Genomic DNA, 20,428 nt, shown 5'->3' on the forward strand with positions numbered 1-20,428 from the left:
CCTGTTTTCTGGGTCCTTGTTCTGGATAGATAGATAGGCCGATAGGTGGATGAGTGGATGCATGGATGGATGGGTGGGTTGGTGGATGATGGATGGGTAGATGGGTAGATGGATGGATAGGTGGGGGGGTGAGGGTGGGTAAGTGGATGGATGTATGGGTTGGTAAGCAGGTAGGTGGAACCCCAGCCAAGGAAAGGGTGGATGACAGGATGCCAGGGCATATTAAGGCATCTGCCCCAATTTGAGGGTTCCTTTCTTAAGCCTCCAGACCTCAAAATACTTTCTGCTTGTGGGGCTGACAACAGGGTCCACAATCCCCAGTTTTCCTGAGCATCTGTGGACATAAGCCTCTCCTGCAATCCTCGGCCCCTTCTATAGAGGAAAGTGAGGGTCATAGAGGGGCGTGGCTTCTCCTGGGTCTCAGAGGGAGAGAAACAAGAAGCTGGTGCTTGTTTGTGGGCTTGGCGGTAGGTCAGCAAGTGCTTGTGCAGATTCGCGCTAGTGAGGCTGTCCTCACTCTGCAGGCGGCGGGGCCTGGACCCTGCGAGGGCAAAGTGGGGGATAACTGGTGGCTCAGTGTGGGCAGAAGAACACGTGATTCATGCTCTGCCTCCTCCTTGCTGTGTGTTCCCAGGTGAGTCTCTTTACCTCTCTGAGCCTCGGTTTACTTGTTGATAAAATGGGCCTGGCTCAGATGGAGTTGTTGAGAGGACTATGAAGAGATAATCCCCACAAAATGTGTAGCACAATGCCGGGCACACAGCAGGAGCTCAATCAACATGGCTTTCCCTGGTCCATGGAGTGTGAGGAGGACTTACCTTGGCTGCCTATAGCCACAGACTCTCACACACTCCCCATGGGCCCCATGGGCCCAGGCTTTTGCAGGGCGGAGTGTGGAGAGGGGCCCCAACTCCAGCTCTCACACGGCCCTGGAAAGACATCTGCCTCCAGCCTTGGCTCCTTGCCAGCTCCAAGGCTCTCTCTGGGTGACGCTGAGGGTTCTCATGGGGGTTCAGACTGGTCTGGAGGCTCCCCTGGTGGGGAGCTCATGGTCTCCCTCTCCCAGGCTCCTTCCAGAGGCACAGGGCCAGATCAAAGGGACCCAGCACTGAGGATTGGGAGGCGGGCTTGGAAAGAATGTAAACATGAGGATATTTTTAAACTTTTTCCAGCTCCAGAGATTAGGGCTCTTGAAGCAAGAGGCCCAGAGGTCAGTCTGGCCCTTGCTCACAAAGGAAGAAACAGTCTTGGGACCTCAGAGACCCCCCACCCCACTCACATCCACCAATACCCATCCTAAGACTCTAGCTTGGGCCTCAGGGCAGGAGTTCTTCCTCTGATCTCACCTCCAGACATCCTGCTGCTGCCGGGTAATGTGTTTCTAATGAGGGGGCCTCAGGGACATGTGGGGACCCAAAGGGTTGAGGGGTTTTGGGGGCCTACCTGAGAGCTAGTGCTAAGAGACTGAGCCTGGAGACCCCATGGCAGCCCTGTCACTCCATCAGGTGTGCGTGTGTGCCAGTGTGCCCACGCATGTGTCTATGGGTGTGTAAGTGTGCGTTAAACTCTAGTCTGCGTGGTGTAGGCATGCGAGGAACCCACCCCAGCCCCTTCCCTCCTCCCCCTCCCTAGCATCCCTGGCCCCGTCCCCCTGGGACTCCTTGGGTCAGTGGGGGACATGGGGGGGCGGGCAGGAGGTAGGCTTGAGGGTCAAGGAGAAGAGACCAGGGAAGATGAGGAGAACAAGCATGCAGGGAGGGGTGAGGAGGCTGGGGGAGGAGCTGGGTCCAGGTCTGAGCCATGCAGTGAGTCAAGCTGTGAGTTTCAGGGGCCATTGATCTGGGGACTGGAGAACTCAGCCTCATCTCCCTTGATTACCCCCAGGTGTCACAGTGACTCAGGAACTTGGATGCAAGCCTCCTTAGATCTCCCTGCTTCAAATGTCGTGGTGACGCTCATCCTGGGTTTCCATGACAACAGCCTCTTCCCTCAGAGTGATGCAGCCACCCTTGCACACCCATGTGACACGGTGGAGCACACACAGGAGTGTCACAGGGAGACTCATAGAGGGGACTCAGCCACAACATGTGCCATATCCCAGGGACTCCCATACCCTTACCCCATCCACATCCCCACTGACCAGGAAGTCAAAGGGTCAGAGTTCACATGGGCACTCAGGAGACGCCAGACAGCAGGTACCAGGACAACAAGGGCCCCTAGCATGTGGAGAGGCCTTGCTGGCCATCTTCCATGCTTCAGGGGGCTGTTGTGCTACCTTACCCTGCTTATCGGCCCAGAGAGGGACAGTGTCTGGCTCCAGGTCACACAGCTCGTCAGTGGAGGGCAGGGCTCAGGCCCCAGGCCAGGATCCACAAGGCAGTGTTCTCCCCTCCATGTCCCTTCCACTGAGGCAGCAGGGGAAGAGGATGAGGCTTGCTGCTTTATCATAAGGTGTGGTAGGACTTAAGGACAATGGGTGGGAGGTGGCGAATGAGTCTGATGGGAAGAGGGACCTGGAGACTTATCCTCAGTCTGAGGGCCAGAGCTGCCTGCCTGAAGCTGTTGCTGTGTTGTCCCTGTGTACATGCCCACTCAGCAGGGCTGTTGCTATTCTTACCCACTTGGTGGTGGCAGCAGGGTCAGAGATAGTGGCTAGGTGGGAGCGAGTCATGAGCACCAGTCCCTTATCGGACACGTTCCCTGGAAACTTGGCAGGGGCTGCCAGGCTCTGGGAGCCTGGGCAGGGCGGGTGAGGTAGTCACAGGGACAGGGTGGGGGGATGGGCTCATTCGGAACAAGGCCCTGTGCCAGCTCAGCTGTCTCTCCTACAGCTAGGCAAGCTCCCATCAGAATTGGCCAGGGGTTTCCAGTGGAATTTCTTCCCATGTGGTCATTAACACCCTCAAGTCATCCTTAGCTTCCTACCCAGTCCACCCCAGAATGGACCACCTCTGAGCTTTCAATGCCTGAGAAGGTAAGGTGTTGACTTCCCTAGCGAGGCTGTAGGCAGGGGCCACATTTACAGGGAGAGCACTGTACTGTGAGCCACAGGGGCCCAGGCTGACCTCTGTCCTGCCCACTTTCTAGCTGTGTGACCTTGGGTAAGTCACTTCACTTCCTCTGAACTTCTGTTTCCTTACCATTTCCGGGGCTGTTGTAGGGATGATAAAGTCCAACAGTCAGGAAGGTGGACTGAGGGCTGCAAATACGTGTGTGTCTCTGCACACGGCCAGGATGGGGAGAGGGAGACACGTGGGTTCCCCACCTTGGAGACTCCCGCCCCATGGATTTTCCATTGGCACGTCGGCACCCTCTCCCCAAAATAGTCCCTACGAGCCGTATGCGACAGAGCCCAGACTGAAGGGACTTTTTTTAGTCGCCCTTTGATTGTCAGCTCTCGAGCGGCCGCTATTTTGAGCCCCAACGCCTGAAAGAGTAGGGCCAAGTGAGGGCTGGGGTCAGCTCAGTGGGTCTGGCTGGCTCCCCGAAGGCATCCCCGAGGGGGCCAGCCATGCCCTCTCAGGCCCAGCGCTGCTGGCAAGGAGACCGCAGCATCCCCTGTGCATTGGGCCTGAGGGCTCAGTAGTCCACCTCCAGGGAAGCTGCAGACCTGGCAAAAACCATCCTCATTTATGGCGCTCACCCCACAGGCCACTGGCCATGGCCCCCGAGAGAAGAGCACGTTGTAGGGATTAACTGAGATAACACAAGCAAAACCCTTACTTAGCACAGGGGCTGACACATAATTGGCCCTCAAAAAATGGGATTAGCTGGTATTATTATTGTCATCACAGCTACAGTCATTCCTGGTTTTGTTGTTACAGTAACATTTTTATCAGGTTTCCTTCTAGTCTTTTTTCTGTGCATTTATCTTATGTCACTGAGTTCAGGTCACAAAACTCCTCCCCCCTCCACACACTTGATTTCAGCAGAAGGAGCCCCTAAGTCTGCTGGGGTACCTCTCTCTGCATCTCTGGGCCCCACTCCCAGGGATCACCCCTCGATAAATAGCCTTTGGGGTCCATGACCCCTAAGACTGTACTTGACTTTCCAGAGTGTCTATGGTATGCCCACAGCTTCTGTCATCTCCTCAAATGCCATCAACCACTGCCCCATAGGATTCCAGGGCTCCAGAATCTGAAAGTTGAGTTTAGGAGCTGGTTCCCAGATGGCTCCTGCACCTGGATTCTAGAACTCTCTGGCTAACACCCAAGGAAATGGGGCTTGCTTCCACAGATAGATGTGAGAAAGAATTTTCTGGCTGTTCAGGTGCATAAGATTAAGCAATGGATCATGAGGACATATGATCCATTTGTCAGTTTCCTAGTCTTTGTCGGGGTCCGGGGGAGGGTGTGGGCTGCCAGGAAGAAGGGATGGGGGTAGGGAGCCAGATTCTGGAACGTGGCTGGGCAGGGCAAGAAAGGGAGCGTGGCTGAGCCAGGCCTCCGCCTTCCCCACTGGGGTCATTTCCCAGCAGGGCAGCAAGTTCAGCTGGGACTGGGGAGTCATACGTTTTACCCTCACCCCAAGGGGTTACTGCACAAGGTGAGACTTCCTTGTTACCCAAAGGACAAAAATAAATCCCAGGTGATGGTCAGTGATCCATGCCCAGAACCACCAAGGATATTCTGAGAGTGGCAGGCACAGGGCCAGCCCAGGCTCGGTCAAGTGGGACTGAGCTGGAAGTGGCATCCTCAGCCTGCAGGCTGTCCCTGCCATTTTGGGAATCCTGAATGGGGTGGGGGGACTGGAGCCATAAGCAGGCCGACCCTCAATATGTGGGCTTAGATAGAATTCTGACTTGGCCATGTGACCTTGGGCAAGCCACTTGGTATCTCCCAGCATCGGCTTCCTTGTCAAACGATGGGGACCTTGATCCCTGCTTCTCAGGGTGGTTGAGAGAACCCTGTGAAGCTGATAGATGGTGCTCAATAAATGCATGAATCTCCACTTCAGCTGTCCTAGAATCCAGAGACAGGACTTCCCTGGCGGTCCGGTGGTTAGGACTCCTCACTTCTACTGCAGCGGGCATGAGTTCGATCCCTGGTTGGGGAACTAAGATCCCACATGCCGCATGGCGTGGCTTAAAAAAAAAAAAAAAGAATCCAGAGAAGACAAGGGCCTTGCCTGTGTAGCTCCGCCACCAAAACGCCCCTTCCCCGCCAATCTGAAGGAACCGGAGTCAGGCACAAAAGCACATTTCTGGAAGGGCCAGTGGGGATTTTCCAGGAACGACTCCATCCAGCTGGAGAATTCCATTTCTGGCCCTGCTGTCCAGGGCTCAGGCTAAGGAGGGGATGCTCTGGCTCGTTCCAGTTCTGCCCACTTCCTGCTCCTTGCCTGCAAAGCCCAGATCAGGGTGTCCCACACTCTATTCTCTTGCTGTTTGCTCTGGAGTGTGAGGGACCTGAGGTTCTGAGGTCCCCCTTGGAGCCCTGACACAGAACAGTGCTGGGCACACAATTAGTCCTCTCCTGACCCCCCCACCCCTTCCTGGGGTCCTCCCTTTCCTTCATCCAACATGTCTTAGCGTTTTCCATGGAGCCAACCCCTGACCTTGGGGTCACCGCCGATGAACACGGACAAGCCAATACGATGGACACTGACCTGGGGGACAGATGGCACCTGACCCAGCTCAGGGGTGGAGGTAACCCAGGCAGCTGGAGTGGGGAAGTGTAGCCAGTTTGGGACAGCTGCCTGGGCAGAGGCTCAGAGGGTTAAGACTTACTGGGATGTTTCCGTGAAGCATGTTTCCGCGAAGGAGAACGGGTTTGAGGGAGTCGGGTGGACATTGAGGTCCAGGTGGGAGCTGAACTGAACTCATTTATTTATTGAGCTGGAACTGGACCCCAGTCCCCTTCCCAGTCCAGGCCTCTCCCCTCCACAGCTACCCGCACGAGGGTTTTCCCGGGGTTTGTTGAGAAACGGGGGGGAGTCCTCTCAGGGGAAGGCCAGACTGTCAAGTAGGAATCTCAAGACATAACAGGGCATTAGAGCTGGGCCTAAGGGGACGCAGCTCAGCTCACCACAAGGGCTATTCCACCCTCTAGGATATTCCTGCACCCACACAATGTACTTTCTGCCCACAAAGGTCCCTGTGGAGTGACAGGACACTCAGATCTGCTGGAAGCAAAGCTCTTGTAGGGTCCCAGCTGGGCCTCATGGACCCCTTGACCCATTCTGCCATTTTATCGCAACTTCAGCCCAGCACCTGTGCCGTATCCAGCTTCGGCCACCGCTCCGCCCCTCGGGACGGGGAACACAGCCCCCCTCCACCCTGTAGGCTGGCGCCAAGGTTTATGATCCCGCACAAAAGACGCTGAGAGCCACAAGGGTGGAAAAAGTTACCCAGTTCTAAATCAGCCAGTCTTTGGGTGATCTCATCCCCTTCCCAATATAGTCCGCAGTCCCCTCCCCCATGAACCAGCCCCTGGCCAATGCAGTTAGTCACGAGGGAGCTGGTGGAGGGGCAGAGGCGCGCACGCATGTGTGTGTGTGTGTGTGTGTGTGTGAGTTCTGGGGGGAGGGATTTCAACTTGGGGTTGTACTGTACATTCTGTTTTGCAATCTGATTTCTTATCCCCTCATTTACAGAATTTACATTTAGTAGTTTTCCTGTCAAATAATAAAGATCTTTCATCATCACTTTATTTTTTCACTATCACTTTTTTTTTTTTTTTTTTTTTTTTTTTGTGGTATGCGGGCCTCTCACTGTTGTGGCCTCTCCCGTTGCGGAGCACAGGCTCCGGATGCGCAGGCTCAGCAGCCATGGCTCACGGGCCCAGCCGCTCCGCGGCATATGGGATCCTCCCAGACCGGGGCACGAACCCGTATCCCCTGCATCGGCAGGCGGACTCTCAACCACTGCGCCACCAGGGAGGCCCTTCACTATCACTTTTAAAGTCCACCAGGATGGATGTGCTAGAATCTATTTGTCCAGTATGTAGAGGAAGGACATGTCAGCGGTGTCCAGTTTCTCTTTCTTACAAATACCAGTGCTATGACCATTTTTGTTCAAACCCCTTTGTACAGTTGCCTGATCCTCCCTCCCTCCCTCCCTCCCTTCTTCTCTGTCTGTCTGTCTCCCTCTTTCGGATAAATTCTAACAGGTGCTGGGTGAGAGAACAGGCTTCACTGTATGATTGATGAGTTCTGAGCCCTCCCCTAAGCCAGAGGTGCCAGGCCCAGGGCAGGGAGGGGATCCAAGACCAATCCAGGGCCACGGGGTCAGGGGAACAGGGCAGGCTGTGGTCTGCTGATCCCTCCTGCTGCTCAAGGCCAGCCTCCACCCCTAGCTTCCACCTGCTCTTGCCTCCCCAACCCCATAGGCCAGACTGACTGGGGACGCAGGGAAAGGCCATATATGAGGTCTGTCCTGTGTTGTATTCACATAGTCTCACCCCAGGCACAAGAGGACCCCACAGTCCATCCAGTTCTCATCTTGCTAAGTACTCCCTGCAGCTTCTGCTAGAATGCTTCCATGGACCAAGAGCTTACTCCATCCTGCCAGGCTTTTGGGGAGCAGACAGGGCATTTTTAAAAAAATCAGATGAGTAGATATTCAACAGAATTGCATGATCTCTTAGCAATTGCACGAAAGCTACAAGAAAGCTTTGGAGACAAGCACCAGGGTTTGAAACTCAGTTCTGCATTTACTAGTTTTATGACCTTGGGCACATAATTTTACCCCTCCAGGTTCAGTTTCATCATCTGTAAAATGGGTTCATAATACTTGCTTCATATGGTTGCGAGGACAAGCGATTGGCTCTTGTGATTATGGAGGTTAAGTCCCACCATCTGCTGTGCAAGCTGGAGGCTCAGGAAAGCCAGTGGTGTGGTTCCAGTCCAAATCCAAAGGCCTACGAACCAGAGGAGCCAAGGATATAAGTCCCAGTCAGAATCCAAAGGCCTGAGATGTCCGAGGTCAGAAGATGGATGTCTCAGCTCAACAGAGAGCAACTTTCCTCTTCCTTCCACTTTTTTGTTCTATCCCACCCCTCAATGGATTAGATGATGTCCACCCACTTCTTTACTCAGTCTACTGATTAAAATGCTAATCTCTTCTGGAAACACCCTCACAGATGTGGACCTTAAAACCCTTACCTTAAACCACAGCCAGGAATAAGAGGTGGAGGGTTCTAGGCTATATCCCAGAGGTGACAGGGTGCTGGCCTGCCCCTTAGAAGAGGTGACTCCAGCTTGTGGGGTAAGACAAAGACCGCTTTCTCTGTTCTCACTCCTTCCTCTATGTGTGATTGTCGTGCCCGCACACCTGGGGAGGAGGATTCTGAGCTTTCCCCCAAGGGTGATGGTTTGGAACAGAGGAGTGACACGGTCAGATGTGAGTCTGACCAAGACGACTCTGATAGCTGTATGCTGGGGGGAGTTGACCAGAGGGGGCATCTATTGTTTGGGGGCGGAGGAGGGTAAAGGTGGTTTGGACCATTCTTGGGGCTGGGACAGGTGTGGGCAGGAGGGAGTGAACCCCAAAGCTGCTGGGGGGGGGCTGTGGGACTGGCTGCAGGGAGCAGAGTGTGGAGGTGGGAAGGGTTCAGAGATTTGGGGCAGTCCCCAGAAAGGAGCACCCACACTGGGGGAGACCAGAAAAGGTGACAGCCACCCCCTCACCTCTCTTGGGCTCCCAACAACCCCTTCCCCACAAGGCAGGGTTGCGTGACCGGAGGACAGGGTCCTTCCCCTCCTACCACCCACTCGTTCAAGCCCCAAGGACATCCAGGGTCAGGTGAGGCTCCCGGAAGGGTGTTCCAGGCTGCAGTCCCCGGAGACCCTGCTCCACCTGGGCGTGAGCCTCAGGGCCTCGTTTTCTCTGGAACACTTTCCTCCCACTCCTGCTGCAGCTGACGCCAACGTGGCTCGATGGTGACATCTAGAGGCAGCCACCCGCCTCACGTAGCTTGACCACAGCATCCCCCAGCAAAGGCCTGTGCCAGGGCTCCACGCTGGTGTTCCTGTCATGCCATCCTCAGATTTAGAGACCAAGTTACCAGGCAGAGCTCTGAAGAGGTCCAGCTCCTCCACCCTTCCCTGTCAAAGGCCAGTGTGTGGTCAGCAAGGCCCCTGGAACCCCAAGTCAGCCTGTGGACACCCTCCCCTTCCACAACCAAGGAGCATCTTGGCTTATTGACGACATTCCCCCGTCCCCCAACCCACTGCTCTGCTTTGTTTCAGAGGAAGGGTCATCCCAGCAGCTCAGCTCTCACAAAGCCAACTTCTCATCTCTACCTCACTGTCTACGCCCATCCTGTGTCCTGAGTCCCACGTGAGAATACCAAATGGCCCTCATCTTTCCTTAGTGATCTTTTTAGCTAATTGTTCATTTTCATCCATCCACGTCCACGGTCTTTTCTGGGTCTGGACACTCCTCACCCACCTCTCCTCACTTCTATGCCACCCACTCAGTTTTCCTCCTACTTCTCTGGTCTCTCTTTTGCTGGTTCCTCTCTATCTGCTCCTCCCTTGATCATCCATCCATCCATCCATCCATTCATCCATCCATCCATCCACCCATCCATCCACCCACCTGCCCCCCATCCCTCCTTATTCATTGTACAATCAGTAGGACAGGGGGCTAAGCCTGACATTACAGGCGTGAGGGAGGGGAGGAGAAAAACAAGGACAAATGCCCAGCAGCACCTGGTGGCAACACCGCAGGGAAAGTGGGGGAATTGAGGTGAGACTTTCTGCGTTGCCCCCACCCCACTCCGTGCTGATGAAGAGCAAGCCATGTCCTCTCTGAGGTCGCTGCATGGCCTTGTCCACTTCCCCACCCCCAGAGATCACCTGAGGGGCTCCTTCTTGCCCACTCAGCCACTTTTGGCCAGCTCCCCCTCAACCTTCACTACAACTCTTGCCCCTACGTCCACAATATCCCGAGCCCGTCCCAGACCCCCAGGCTGGCCCTTCCCCGTCTCCATGTGCCCAGTGTCATGAGCCAATCCCTGGACTGCTCTGCATGCCTGGCCCCGGGGCCACACAAGGTGTTTGCAGGTGAACTGGACAGAGCAGCAGCTCATGGCAGACATTCCTTCTATTCATCTGCTGCACGGAGATGGCGCTGTGAAGCCGCACACCTCAGATGGGACTCGAACCCACTATCTTCCAACTGAAAACCACAACTCGTCTCAGGACTTAATGAAACTCAGGTTCTTTATGTCTCGGCGCAGAAGTAATTCAGCAAGAGGCAAAGTGACAGGTAAGAAGTAAATTTATTAATAGCCTTTGTAAAGAGGTTGCAGGAAAATGGGGTCTGAGAGGATGGTCACGTCCCAGGTCTCTGTCGAGTTCCTGGGACGGGCGGCCAAGCGAGGGTCCTTGGCTTCATGCAGGGGAGAATTCAAGAGCTAGAGAGCCATAGTAAAGTGAAAGCAGAGATACCCATTTCCATAGGCAGAAGGTGAGGGAGCCCTGAAATACGGGGTGGTTAGTTTTCTGGTTTTGGGGTTTTTTAAATTTATTTTATTTATTATTTATTTTCGGCTGCGTTGGGTCTTCGTTGCTGCGCGCCGGCTTTCTCTAGTTGCCGTGAGCAGGGGCTTCTCTTCACTGCGGTGCGCGGGCTTCTCATTGCGGTGGCTTCTCTTGTTGTGGAGCACAGGCTCTAGGCGCGTGGGCTTCAGTAGTTGCAGCACACTGGCTCAGTAGTTGTGGCTCGCGGGCTCTAGAGCGTAGGCTCAGTAGTTGTGGCACACAGGCTTAGTTGCTCCACGGCATGTGGGATTCTCCCGGACCAGGGTTCGAACTCATGTCCCCTGCATTGGCGGGCAGATTATTAACCACTGTACCACCAGGGAAGTCCCTACGTGGTTAGTTTTTATGGGCTGGGTAATTTCATAGGTTAATAAGTGGGAGGATTATTCCAACTATTTTGGGGAAAGGGCAGGGATTTCCAGGGTGATGTCTTGGTAATCTCAATCATCCGCCTTCTGGTTCCAACCAGTCTGAGGTCCACAGTGCTTGTGGTCAGCACGCAGTCACCATCCTCCACCTGGGGTCGGGGGGTGGGGTTTAGTTCCTTCAGAACAACTCAAAGCTAAGTGTCAGATTGTTACGTATTCGCCTTGAGGAGGAACTGTTTTATCCATAGCTATTGTCATTACTTTTGTTGTTTAACTGCTTTTCCTTTGTTTCTGAATTCCCTCATTTCCCTAATTAGTAACTCTTGTGCCGCTCTTTGGAACTCTGGGAAAGCCTAGGAGACCAGGGCCAGGGCCTTTTCTACAAATAAAAAACAGGAGACGGGGGGCTTGGAGGGGGGAGCGGGCAGCTTTTGTATCCAGGAAGGCCCCACAGGGTCCTGTTCGGTTTCACTTATTCCCTCGCCAGTGAAAGTCGGAAGTGGAACTCTGGCCCCCTTAATCCCCGCTTGCTCCTCCCAGCCAGGAACAGGTAAGGTCAGGGGTCAATGGAACAAAGACACTATGACCCATGGAGGTCCAGTAGAGGTTCACCCATCCATCCCAGAGGGAGCTGCTTGGAGTGCCAGCTACCCACGATACAGAGGGTCACTAGCCTGGGAACTACTTAAGGCCATTTAGTAGCATCAAGTAAAATGGAAGCAAAAACTCTAGAGGTGAAAAGAACAGTATAAATTGACTTCCCCCTCTAGTTAAAGAGCTCAATGTTTAAAATTTAATTCTCCTGTTTTCCCTCTATGTTTATCAGTTCCAAACGATGGGATATTGGAATGCGTGGGTTATCCATCTAGCTTCTTGTCAGCACCCACTACTTCTCCACCCACCCACCCTGTGCCAAAAGTGGGCCATGAGATTTTTCCTGCATTATTATCCCTTTCTGAAAGCCCAGTATTGGGACATGTGCACAGCACAGTGGACTTGGTTCAAATTCCTGCCCTACTACAGTGTCAGGGGCAAGTTTTCAAGCCTCTGGCCCTGTTTTTATCATGTTATAAAGAAGGAAACAGCTCCTCCATTACCCTTAGCAGACCTCAGACATTCCCTTTTCTACCTTTCTCTCCCCCAGACCTGCTCCTCCTCAAGGCCCAGTTTAACCACCCTAGCCCATACTAAATGTAATAACTTAATAGTTGTATTTGCATTTTAAGAAGCACCCATTGGAGCTGTCCTCATGAGCTCTATCTCTCAGATGCAATGAGATGAAACTCAGTCAGTGTGGGTGGGATGGAGTGGGGTCTTCAACTCTATCTAGGTAGCTGCCTAGACATTTTCCCCAAAGCTGGCTCTGAATTTAAGATTAACAAAGAAGCTGGTTTTACAAGGCCAGTTAAATAATGTGAAATCCCAGCAGGCCTTGGCCTTGAGTGTGTGGAGACCCTCACAACAAAAGCCTTCACACACTTCCTTTTCATTCTTTTCAGCTTCCCACACACTGTTAACATTAAGCAAGGACTTCCTGTGTGCTCAGCAGTCATTGAAAATTTGCAAAGGAAATTTCTCTTTTGGGTGGACTATTGAACAGACCAGATAAAGGTGGTGAAACAAAGGCTGGCCTAATCTAGTACCCTAAGGACCTTAAAAATATGAATATTCAAAAACAAAAGAGGGCTTCCCTGGTGGCGCAGTGGTTGAGAGTCCGCCTGCCGATGCAGGGCACACGGGTTCGTGCCCTGGTCCAGAAAGATCCCACACGCCGCGGAGCGGCTGGGCCCGTGAGCCATGGCCGCTGGGCCTGCGCGTCCGGAGCCTGTGCTCCACGAGGGGAGAGGCCACAACAGTGAGAAGACCGCATACCGCAAAAAAAAAAAAAAAAAAAAGAAACCAAATCTCATTTTTCCTCTCTTATTTACAAGTTTCATTTAAATACCTCTCATGGTTAGAAAATCAATGTCAAAAAAACATTGGTATACAGTTTACAATACAAATGTCAGTAAATATTAAAGAACATGGTTAATAATTTTTCCAAGTAAATGTTTGATAAGAAATATTTTCCAGGAGGCCAGTTAAACTAAACATCAGGTGCCCAAGGCATCGGGAACAGAGCCTCAGCCTGCTCAGGAGACTGTCGCACTGCAGTCCATGTGTGTTTTCCACTTGGTAACACACGTGGCAGGCAGCTCACAGGAAAAAGCGGTGCCACCAGCCTTTATTCCCCAGCCTCAAAGCCACACCAGGGCGTTCTCTGATATGGGAGTCATGTTCAGAGACAAATGAACCACTAACAATGAAACTAGGATAGCTCAGTTCCAGGATATCCTGATTTAACCTGGGAAGTTAAGGTTTCCCCAAAATTGTCAAACGAAAAATAGGTCACTAGGGGCTGATGGATGAAAGAGTCAAGCTAGACTCATTCTGAATACACTGTCGTGTTCTATACAATTAATTATTCTATTCTTTAATTCAAGTTTGAGCTGTTTCTATTTCCCTCATATAAAAGGTGTCAGCTCAGTTGTGTCTAACCTAAGTCTTAACCCACTCGATCTTTTAGGCCAATCGTACTTCTGGGAAAAATATGTTTATATATTAACATACCTCAAAGTTTACATTTTCATTATAATAAATTAGCTTTAATGTTACAAATAACATCTCAGAAAACTGAATAAGTAACTTGACCTAGTATACTAACTTGAATTTAGAACTTCTCTACCCATTTTGACCAATCCCCAGAATCAGCAGAACTGTTATTTACATATAAAACAATATCTAAAATATGCCAATATTACCATTTCTTACCTAAAACAGTAAATATGCTGTTTAAAGCACCAAAGCATACTTTATTCAAGTGACACCCTAAACATTAAAGATTCAATCTCATTTTTTTAGTTCATTTCAGAAGTCTCAATATCAGAATCTTTACATAAAAGGAATGATAAGTGTTTCGGAAGACCTGACAAGTACCACCAACCCCCTCTCAAATCCCAGTGTCCTCAAGTGGTAGCCCATGTGCCTCAGGAAGGCCAGTGACGGCAGAACTGTGGTCAGGGAATCAGACATGCTGGGGTTTAACCAGGAGGTGCTCCTTAGAGCATTCATGGCAAGAGCAGACAGAGTTCACAATGGAAAAAGGCAGACAAGAAACCAGCCTTTCCTCTCTCTCAATATACCAATTAGAAAGCAGGAAATCTATTAGGCTGAGAAAAAACACAGATACCCTTGAAGGAACAGATGGGAAGTCTGTATTCTCTCAACTGTCCCACAGGTTACTTAATCAGATATATTTATGACCCAAGCTAGGCTCCAAAACAGGATTCAGACACTGTAATCCCGGTAAATGAGACAGTGCACCAGGGTTTAGCTGGCATAAAGAACAAGCATGTCAGACAAGCAGTCTTCGGCTCTAGTAACAAACCGTCATGCAAGCTGAATGATAGGGATTCACCTTTTATTTCTGAGTTAAGATCTAGGAGATCAGAAGGAAGATTAATAGTTTCAGAAAAAAAGGAGCAAGGCGTAAGCACTCAAAGGAGAATTTCTTAGATGAAGCCATATCAGTAAATGCACAGGGAAATGCCCGCAGGCTAGAAGTTTCTCAACACTGGAATGTCCTGAATGTGAACAAAAATGTGGAAGTCAAACCTAGCTATTTGCTTTCCTTTCAGTACGGAAGGGGGTGAGGAGAGCGATCAATGAAGACAGTGCAGGAATATAAAAAGTGTCAGTTTTGTGGGATTATATTTGTGTTTCCATTTAGGGACACATTTCCTGTTGTTTAAATGCTACAGCAATTCAGAACATGAAATTCGTCCCCCCAGAAAGGATCCACATGGTTTAATTTTCAAATAAACACAGACTGTGCAGCCCACAGAAGCCAGTACAGGTTACATCTGTTTTTGCCCCAACTCCTATACTAAATAAGGCCTAGTTCCTGAGGAGTAGCAATGGCCATTTATCCCACAGTCTATGGGCAAGTGTCCCATCTGAAAAATCTCACTCCTCCCTCTTCCCCACTGCCCCTTGGGATGCAGCTAGGGAGACTTAGTGACTGTTCTCAGGTCCTTCATGTTTTTACCTCTCCAGATTCAGGCTGAATTTTAAGTCTAGAATCCACTGTATAAGCAGTCCTGCCTAAACTGTCTGTCACAATTACCACATGCAATCTTGAATTTTCTCCTTCCCTGCAACCATGTGAATTGGGAGCATTCTTTCTAGACAGTGTTGTACAGTCAGTCAGCAGCAGGGTGAGGGAGTTCAGCATAGCAGAGGGGGAAGAAACACTAGGTGGAATTAGAAGAATGTTTGAGAGGTATAATCAGAAAGGTTAAGTGCTATGAGTAAATCTGCAGAGATTTACTAAACCCTGGAGGAAATTTTATTAATGCAGGAAAGGAGTTAAGGCTCAGACAGAAGTAACCTCCTAGCATGGCTCAAAGGTTCAGGGGGTGGGACTCAGTGGAAAGGCCCGAAAGCTGCACAAATAAATTCAGCTGGTCCAGAGGCCTGGCCACCTTCACCCTCAGCTGAAAACCAAGAAAACTCATTCCAAGCATGCTCGCTTAGAGCAGTCCTGTTTGCAAGTTTGAGGACTCAATTTTAAAATAAACTAAATCGGAACTAGAATGCAGCATTACAAAATGTTTTCACAAGTAAAATCACACACACAAAAAAGTTGGAATATTGCATAGAAAAGTGTCCTGTAATATGCTTTGTAAACCTAGGTCTTTAGGAAGTTCAAAATAAAAAAAAAAAAAAACCTCCCTTCATAGTCTAGAAGGCCATGATTACGAATTGAGAATTACCAATTCGCAGATTTTTGTATCAAGACCTCAGAAGATCCTGAACTTCTTCTTTTCCTTAGAATCATGATTAATTTTACACTTCGCAGGCTCAGGCTGACACAGTTTAACAACAGTGTCTTTATAAAAGGACTTGGGTTACCCGAGCCCCAGCCAAGTCTATGGTCTCTGTGTTCCACTATTTCTGCGTAGAAGAGGTGACCAAAACATGCAGGGACATAAAATCACTACTATTGTTTTTAATCCTAGGCTGTTTTTTCTCTCACGTTAGTCTATTACTAAGCAAGCTACATCTGCCTGCCCTTTAACAACAAGGTCTAAATAGCCAGTTTAAGAGTAAGTGAAAATGTCTTAGAAGAACATTTAAGTTAACCTTGGCAACAGGATGGGAGACTCTTAACTCCCCTTGTAAGATGCACCAATCGAGTCTGAGTTAAAATACACCACAGTGACAGAGATATCATCCCTGTACATCCTCGCCAAGTCCTCCGGCAACGTCAGCATCGCCGACAGCCGCTCAGGCTCCATCTCCCCGTACTCGTTGCTCCCTATGGCGTATCTGATCAGACGCGTGGCTGCGTTTTGGTCGGTGGCATGGAGCCCCTGGACTTTCCTCTGCAGCAGCAGGCTCTGCATGAGTCCCAGGTTGGCGGGTCTCTGGGCCAGGTCTGGCTTGTGCCGACACACTTCAGCCAGGTGCTCCACCACCAGCCTCACCACATCCTCATTGCCCAGCACATCCCACAGGCCGTCAGAGGCCAGCACAAGGAACTTATCCTGGGGCCTCAGCCTGTGGTACGTGACCTCAGGCCTGGCCGTCAGGTAAGGTGGAGTGTAGTAGTGTGGGGGGGTGAACTGGTAAATGTTGAGGGCCTCAGTGTCAAAGCCCCGCTCCAGGACACTGCGCTGCAGCTCTTTACTCCACTTCAGTTGGACGTCCCCGAAGGCCCTGCAGGGCATGAGGACACCCAGCAGCCTGTTGTCCATGATGATTGTCCTGTGCTCTGACTCAGGATGCTCTCTCTTTAGCCGTGAGAGCTCGGTTGGGTTCCAGGCATTGTGGTCCCGGGTGAGGGGCAGACAAGACCACATGCCATTGTCCTCCTGGACACCAAGGATGGCCCGGCAGTCACCAGCGTTTGCCACATGCAAGTGAACTCCATCGACATGGGCCATGCAAGCTGTTGCCCCTGAGAAAGCAACCTGGAGTGAAAGGTTCCTGGTCATCTCATCTTCCAGGGCGGCCTGGATCTCTAGCGAGATGTCAGAATCCAGCCTCTGGAAGGAGTACATTAACGCTTCCTCAATGCTCAGCCCCATTTCCATGTGCAGGTTCAGCAGCTCCTGCCAGTAGACACGGAGGTGATCAAGGTGCACTGACGTGACATCCTTGTAGATACTGTCCCCTGGGTGCTTGAGCCACTGCAGAATGGGCAGCAGGGGCTTCATGCTTTCCATCGCCCCCTCCATCTGCTCCAGAGTCTGCTGGGACATCAGTGACACTGCCACATAGTAGAAGAGCCTCTCGCTCACCGCTTGAGCACATGCGTGGCCACCATGTCCATCGAAGACGCCAAACATCAGCCCATTGGTCTGCAGGCAGGCGGCTACACCTCCCCGGTCCTCCACTGGGAAATTGGCAGCCAGCTGGTTGCTCTCAAACCGCAACACCGAACTTGGGACTCCACCGACAAGGTCAAGAATCTTGTGGGCGGACTCACCGGCTCGCAGCACTTCATTTACCTGCTCAGGGCTGAGCGGCAAGTGGAAATCATCTTCCTCTGTTGACGTGTGTCTATACGCTTTCTGCAGAGCAATGCCACCACATGAGGCACTGTTTTTTAGGGTGACTGGCCCCTGGGGAAAGAGCCTCCATTTTGATTTAATCCTATTTGAGGCATACCTTGAATATAAACGTTGTCCCCCTTGTAATGTGGCAATGCTGTTTCTTGCAGAATTGAAAATCCAGTAGGACACAGTACTTGACATTCTGAAACTGTATGAGCAAATGTGTTCCTTCAGCAAAAAGGGTTTTTTTAAAACCTGAAAATTTAAGAGTTTAAGAAAGTTTTAAATTTAATTTTTTAAAAATAATGACTTCTGAAAACACTTAATCTCAAAATACTTAAGCAAGTCTCCGTACCTCCCATTATAATATATAATCACATTTCAGAAAATGGGTTTTTAAACACTCTCTGATCTTAAAGAGTCACTGAGGGCTACCCCCAGGGGCCACTTTTTCCTCCTTCCCAAATCCTTCCCCTTGCCAGGGCCCTGTGCCCAGCTCCCATGTTCACTCTCCCCAGTAGGCTTTAAGTGTTCATTTAAATATAAGCTCTTTCTTGCTCCCCAGCTATCTTGGTGGCTGCTCTCTGTTGGACGCCATCCAGCACCTAAACCAGGAAGATGGTGGCAGCAAAGAAGACGGAAGAGTCGCCGGAGTCAGATCAATTCTAGGCTCCAGCTGGTTATGGTAAGTGGAAAGCATGTGCCGGGGTACAAGCAGACTCTGAAGATGATCAGACAAGGCAAAGCGAACCTGGTCCTCCTCGCCAACAACGGCCCAGCCTTGAGGAGATCTGAACTAGAGAACTACACCATGGTGGCCAAAACTGGTGTCCATCACTACAGCGGCAATAATATTGAATTGGGCACAGCATGAGGAAAGTATTACAGAGTATGTACACTGATCCAGGTGATGATTAGAAACAAGCCAGAAGAAACTGGTGAAAAGTAAATCATGTAAAATTTTTCTTTAATAAAACTGGCCAGAGCTTGTTCTACATGTATGTAAATGAATGCCTCAAACATTGGCTAAACATGGCAATTTCAGAGGCCCAAAAGCACACTAGGTATGATACTAGCTGTCTAGCAGCAGACACACTACTTCACTTGCCTGAGTTCCAGTTGTCCATCCGTGGAATGGGAATATTAATTTCATAAGGTTTTGTGATGGTTTAAAGAAATATAACCCTTCGGCTCCAAAAAAGGTATTATTACTTTTATCATTAGGTGTATCATTGGGGATTAGAGGTTGTTTCCACTATCTCTCTGCTTATAAATTACGAAACTGGAACGCCTAACACCTCAACCTTTCCCCTACTTAGGTTTTAACCTACTTATTTCCCAAGGCTGGCATCAGTAGGTCAAAGGGTGTAGACTCATATTGCCAAACTGAGTTCCAAAAGGTTCACATCTGCCTCCACAAGGGCATGAAGGAAGCAGTTTCTTTAGCACTTTCAACAGCCTCTGGTGGTATTTTTCCTCAGACAAAAAAAAAAAGCTCCTCTGGGCTTCCCTGGTGGCGCAGTGGTTGAGAGTCCGCCTGCTGATGCAGGGGACACGGGTTTGTGCCCCGGTCCGGGAAGATCCCACATGCCGCGGAGCGGCTGGGCCCGTGAGCCATGGCCGCTGAGCCTGCGCGTCGGGAGCCTGTGCTCTGCAACGGGAGAGGCCACAACAGTGAGAGGCCCGCGCACCGCAAAAAAAAAAAAAAAAAAAGCTGCTCTATTTTCTATTTTCTCTGTTGACCCGGGAGGAGAGTTTCCACGTGTTTTCAGATTTCGTTTATGAATCCTGCCCTCCTCAAGTTTGTCTATTGGGGTGTGGAGAGTGCCCACACTTGAGGACCGCTCCCTCTCCCCAGCCCACCCCGCCGAACTACGAATTGGTGCGGTCGGCAAGGCGTGCAGAGGGCGCCTCCCCGCGCCCCCCAACCCCACCCCCAGCCCTGCAGAGATGCCAGGCGGCGATGCACGACGCAAGGCGGTCTGCCGCAGACCGGACCCAAACAATTTCGCGTATTTAAAGAAAACAGATCCCAAAGTCAAGCCTCACAGATAAGAAAGAGCGCGGCCTCCGAAGTCCAGCAAGCCCTATCTCCCTCAAACCCTGGCGCGGCCACGTCCCTGAGCCCCAGCTTCCGGGTTTATAAAAAAGGGGAATTCAGTTGAGATGCTGAGCTCACAGAGGGTACTCCGAGGGCTGAAACAGCTACTGCGGAAGTCCCGGTACGCAGCCAAAGGCCCTGAGCAAGGCCGCGAGCCCACGTGGCGCGTGCGCGCGAGAGAGGTGACCGTAGCTGTGACCAAGGTTCTTCTCCGTCCGCCGCGGGCCCGCCCCCTCACCTCCCCTCACCTCCACTCTCCACCCCATCACGTGAGCCGATGCTGCGGACCGGAGCGGACCCGGCGAGGTTAGAGGTTTTCACATCCCGCGCTCAACCCCTTCCCTACATCGCACCCTGGTCCTCCTCTCACCCGCTTGCGCCAAAGCCGCTGGGTCCGTCAGTCAATTCTGCGCCAGCCTACGGTGCCGCGGCTGCCCCCACCCCGGACTCACCTCCCTGAAGGGACCGCTTGTGCTGATCCAGCTAGAGAAGGAAGCATCCTCTCGCCACCCTTTATTGGTTCATCTGTGGAGGCGGGCCCCTGACGGACAGCGTAATTGACCAATGGCTGAGGAGGACGAGAGGGCGGGATCCAGAGGGGCCCAATCCGGTTCCTCCCCCTCCCCCGGCCATCCTACCCAACCTTTACCCCCACCTCCCTCAGGCTCTGACCTTGGGTAGGCTCGGCGCCGGGCTTTGGGACCAGGCAGTCTTGCCGCTGAGCACCCCCACCACGTGACACCCCCCCTCCCCGTTCTGCGCACCCCAAACCGAGCAACCTCTCCCATTCCTCACTGTTGTTAATAATACCCCACGGCTTCCTCTCCATTTCTGTGCTGACCAGTTCAGACCCCTCTCCCAGGCGCCACACC

At 51.5% G+C, this 20,428-nt stretch overlaps 1 protein-coding gene across 1 annotated transcript; it reads right to left on the reverse strand.

Moving 5' to 3' along the window:
• Positions 1 to 16,063: 16,063 nt before the first annotated feature.
• On the reverse strand, positions 16,064 to 17,656 carry PDP2 (pyruvate dehydrogenase phosphatase catalytic subunit 2; the record flags this gene model as incomplete). Its single annotated transcript, XM_079722891.1, has 1 exon — positions 16,064 to 17,656. One exon carries the CDS (start codon positions 17,654 to 17,656, stop codon positions 16,064 to 16,066), a length of 1,593 nt encoding a protein of 530 aa, XP_079579017.1.
• Positions 17,657 to 20,428: the final 2,772 nt, after the last annotated feature.

Source organism: Hyperoodon ampullatus (assembly GCF_949752795.1).
Source record: "Hyperoodon ampullatus genome assembly, chromosome: 18".
Taxonomy (NCBI): Eukaryota; Metazoa; Chordata; class Mammalia; order Artiodactyla; family Ziphiidae; genus Hyperoodon; species Hyperoodon ampullatus.